Source organism: Stigmatopora argus, chromosome 10, assembly GCF_051989625.1.
Source record: "Stigmatopora argus isolate UIUO_Sarg chromosome 10, RoL_Sarg_1.0, whole genome shotgun sequence".
In the NCBI taxonomy this organism is placed as follows: Eukaryota; Metazoa; Chordata; class Actinopteri; order Syngnathiformes; family Syngnathidae; genus Stigmatopora; species Stigmatopora argus.
The window spans coordinates 14,980,001-14,984,466 of NC_135396.1; the positions used below are offsets into that span (position 1 = coordinate 14,980,001).

General features: G+C 41.7%; 1 protein-coding gene across 1 annotated transcript in view; it reads right to left on the bottom strand.

The window, feature by feature from the left end:
• Positions 1 to 3,050, bottom strand: part of tyr (tyrosinase) — a 7,750-nt gene extending 4,700 nt beyond the window's left edge. The window contains exons 1-3 of the mRNA XM_077612349.1: positions 2,930 to 3,050; positions 2,011 to 2,860; positions 949 to 1,165 (exon numbers count right to left, since the gene is read on the bottom strand). Coding sequence (XP_077468475.1) covers positions 949 to 1,165; positions 2,011 to 2,838 — 1,045 coding nt within the window. The 5' untranslated portion in view covers positions 2,839 to 2,860; positions 2,930 to 3,050. The remainder of the gene's footprint in view (positions 1 to 948; positions 1,166 to 2,010; positions 2,861 to 2,929) is intronic.
• Positions 3,051 to 4,466: the final 1,416 nt, after the last annotated feature.

Sequence of the window (4,466 nt, forward strand, 5' to 3'; positions counted from 1 at the left end):
GTAATGTTTGCCTGTACGCCATTGACGTTAATCGCTGTCTTTTCCCGGGAAAATCACCCCCTGGCCGGGTTTTAATGTCTGAAAAGCTCCAGTATTTGTATTTAATCATGAAATGCTGATAGGAAGTGGATTTTACCCCATTTTTGTGCATTAATTTATTGATTATTTTGTATGTGTCGCAGCTGTAGCTGCAGTAGAGGTTTTATAGCCATAAAATAGTTTTTGAGGGTTGGATTGATACGTTGAAGGCGCTACCAGAAAATGCACCGCCCCCACTGATATATATATATATATATATATATATTTTAACACTTGAACACTATGTTATAGCTCTCCGCATCAGCTTAAAAATATTTTGCAAAGCAAATCAAATATATGCTCCAAGTTCATGTTTCTGAAATGGCAAAATCACCCATTGTCATCACTGCTTTGGTTACTCAGACCTTCATAATGTAAAAGTAAGTACTACAGTAATGTTTCAACTACTACTGCAGTACTATGCCTGTAATATTATTTTCATGGGAAAATACCCTTACAAGGATGCATGGTATGGAAGATGGATGAATGAATAAATGAATGGGGAAATACAGAAATGAAATTGCAATTGGTGATGCTTGCCATTAGTGTTTGTTTCGTGGGTGGCTGTCAGAGCAGATGTAGGTGGATGGATATAATTTATTGATAGAGCGATGATTGATGGTACCCGAGTGAAACCCGCTTACTATGATTGTTGTCAAAAATGGATGGGGGCGGACTAAAGGACAGACATTCTAACCATAATGAATATCTATCCCCGTGTGATCTTGCAAATGGGCCAAAAATCCTTCTCTAGATTAGAGAGATTAGCCCGAGGATTATCTCCACAATCATTCGTTAGGCATGTGAGTAGTACAGTAATACAATCGTATTAGTGTGTAAATGTGGTGTGTGTTTGTCTACCGTTCTTACCTTCAAGAACGTTCCTGAAACTCATGTTGGCGAAGCGGTCCATGGATCCGGTTTCGTACTCACGTATGCCCACAGCGAACTCGACATCACCTGATGTCGGGAGTCGCTGTACCCGGTTCCTATCGTGGTTGCCGGGGTTACGCAATAGTGGTCCTTCTCCTGTCCCGTTGCACAATGCCTCACGACTGTTGTATTCCTCAGGCTGAGTACAGATCACCTACACAAGAACAGACAGATGCCCACAAACCATTCAACTTTTTCAGATAGGCATTCATTTTTGTTTATAGGGATTGAGGATAAAGGATAGAACTAAAAAAAAATGTTAATAATTGTTTTTTTTTGGTGATGTGCAATCCAATAATTTAGATTAATTGGAAGTGGCAAAAACACACACAATTGCTTAAACTAATACTTCAAACCACACACAAGAAATGTCATCCCAAAACAGATTTTATATCATTTTTGGGTCATCTTGCAAAATTACCTTTGAAAATAAAAAGCTTATAGCTCATTTGAGTAAGAAAACAATATATGCCACTTCTACCCTGTTAATTGGCAGAGTAGTAGTATGTAATACCTTCTTATGGCATCTACAAGTTTTTCACTAAGAGCAAAAACCTGCGCATAGGCTAGTTTTTCAGCAAATGAAAATGGATACTATCTGCCAATATTAATAATCAATTAAGTGCCACAACATCCAATCAGCTGTACATGTGTAACAACCCTCACACTTATTAGGTGGGTAATTTTGTGCCAATAACTGATTATTTTAGTAATTTGGGCTTTCTAATTGCTACTTTCATGTGTGTGGCTCCAGTTTTTTTTTACCTAGGTCTACAATGTCTTGTGTGTCTTGTGTCTGTCTTGCCACTGCAACCAAGAAATTTCCCGAATACATGATGAAATAAAATTCTAATCTAACCTAATCTACTCCTCGGTGAACCGATATCTTATAAGCGGATGATACATATTCTTTCTTTTTCTGGTGTGGTATTTTGTGCAAGGTTTCATAATAATGACTTTACAAACATAATGTAGACAAGGTATTTGAAATATTCTTACCTTCCATGACGAGAAGACTGAGGCGGGGCTGATAAGGTTAGGGTTGAAAGAGCTGCGTCCACCCATCAAACTATCTGTGCATACATCACAGGCTTGAGCATCCCTCCAGTCCCAATATGGGATGGTGAAGTTAAAATCTCCTGTAATCTTCCTTATCTCATTTTCCCAGTGGAGAAGGTAGACACGATGCCAGGGTAGAAAGGCCGCAGATTCATGGGCGAAGTCGATGTCGGTCCACACATTTCCTGGCCCTCCCAGGAAGGCGTCCCGTGACACGTAGTAGTGCATCCAGACAAACAGATCGTAGGTGTTGATGTCAGAGAACATAGGATTCTCACCATTTTCACCCATCTCTGCTCTGGTTGCCGTAGCGATGACATAGTCAGGGCTGATGGTGTTCTTGGCCAGGTTGAGGTAGGAGATGAACTTTTGTTGCTCAGCAGCAGACAGGGTCAAGATGCTTCGCCTTACCGATTCCCTGTACTCTGCACAGTTTCCACCCCAGAAGCCAAACTTGCACTCCCCACAGTCAAAACCTCCGTAGTTTCCAGCACAGCGACAGGTTCGATTGTAGAAAGCCAAAGGCCAGCGCTCCCGGTCGTCAATCCCGCTGTGAGGGTACTGCGGGCCATCGGGCTCGTTCGAGACGACCACTTCAGTGCAGAAACCACGACCTGATAGGGCGCCGCACGCCGAGCCGTCTCCGTCCCACACTGGGCAACACTCTTTGGTCCGTAGGCCTTCTGTGTTGGCGCAGGGACGAGGGAATTGGCCGATGCAACTCCCGAGAAGTTGAAGAAGAAGTGCGGTTGGAAACAGGCTCCTCATAATGGGGGTCACAAGTGGTCACCTGTTGAAAATAAAGTAAACTCAGCAATGAACATTTTTTTTCCCGCGAATCCTCATTGAACAAAAGTACCTTTTTTATTTTGTTTTTTGAGGATTTGGTCTTCCAATTTGTTCCCCTTACAGCCTCCAACCGCCTTCCACACCGTCACTCCACACCCTGCCCGCCGTCCTCTGTTCTCTCTCAACTCATTGAGCTGATTTAGGGGGCAGTGCTCAGACAAAATGTGTGATCTCACACACGCGCAACTTTGTGTGTGCCCATATACAACATCACATGCTTAGGATAATATTCCAGATTCTTTCAATTCTGTCTTGAGACCATCTGACCTCTGCTCCGCTATACCTCAGGCGTAATTGTGTGACTGGGCGTACGTACCACCCCTTCTCACAGGTTGCATATTTATTCACAATTGCAATGTTGTTGGGATGCCGAGAAAAAAGGAAGTAGAAATTTAGTGAATAGAATGCAAAGGATTATTTTTAGTATCGGTTAACTGGTTCAATTTGAATTGTATTAAAAGTTTTTTAATTAGTGTGCTAATGGCTTTCAATTGTGTGTGCATTATGCTGGACTCTTCAGAGAAAAACTTAATGAATATATTTTTTATAGTGAGTAATTCAGAAGTAATATGTTCAGCCTTCTTAAAATGTTATTTTGTGAGAAATAATAAATCTAACTATGCAAATGCCAACATCGTTCAACTAACGCCCTTACAGAGTGACTCTACCTTTTTCACAAATGACAAGAAAAAAAGAATTTTTGCATAAACCTGAAATAGCGCTTTTAAATTGTGGTTCCTAAATCCGCGTTACAGTTTGGAAGAAGTAGAATTTCAAATGCAGTTTGTGAATAAAAAGTTTTTGGATTATCCGGGTCGTTGTTCAAAAACATGAATTAGTACAAAAAGTAATAATACATTGAACAAATTGATTAAAGATAACACTTTCAGAGACTGGCCACTATAGATTGGTCACATAAGCCTCATAAGTTTATATCATTCTTTGCAAGGTCAGGTCAGAGAATATGTGTTGCGGTAGTCAGTAACACGAGAACATTGATATTAAAAACACGTATTGAATGATCCCGAAAATTCCCGCTGCCTCGTGGTGTAGAGGTTCACTTGCCGGTGGCAGTATGATTGTGAATGTGTACTGTCGTTTGTCTCTTTATGTGCCCTACGGCTCACTGGTGACCAGTCTAGGGTGTAGTCTGCCTTTCACCCAAATTCAACCGAGTTAGGCTCCAGCAACCAACCCAACCCTTTTAAGGATGCACGGTATAGAAGATGAATGAATGAAAATACCCTTTGTGAAATGCACACTGGGTACACTTATTTGAATTCATGTCATACATTTTCTGTGCTGTTCATCCTCATAACGGGTTGCGGGGTCGCTGGAGCCTGTCCCATCTGACAATGGGCAGCAGGCCCTGAATTGGTGGCCAGCCAATCGCAGAGCACATGGAAATGAACAGCCACTCTGACACTCATACCTAGGGGCAATTTAGAGTGTTCACCCATTCTACCAAGCAGGTTTTTGGGATGTGAGAGGAGTAACCAGAAAAAACCCACGCAAGCTTGGGGAGAGCAGGCAAACTACACACTGTG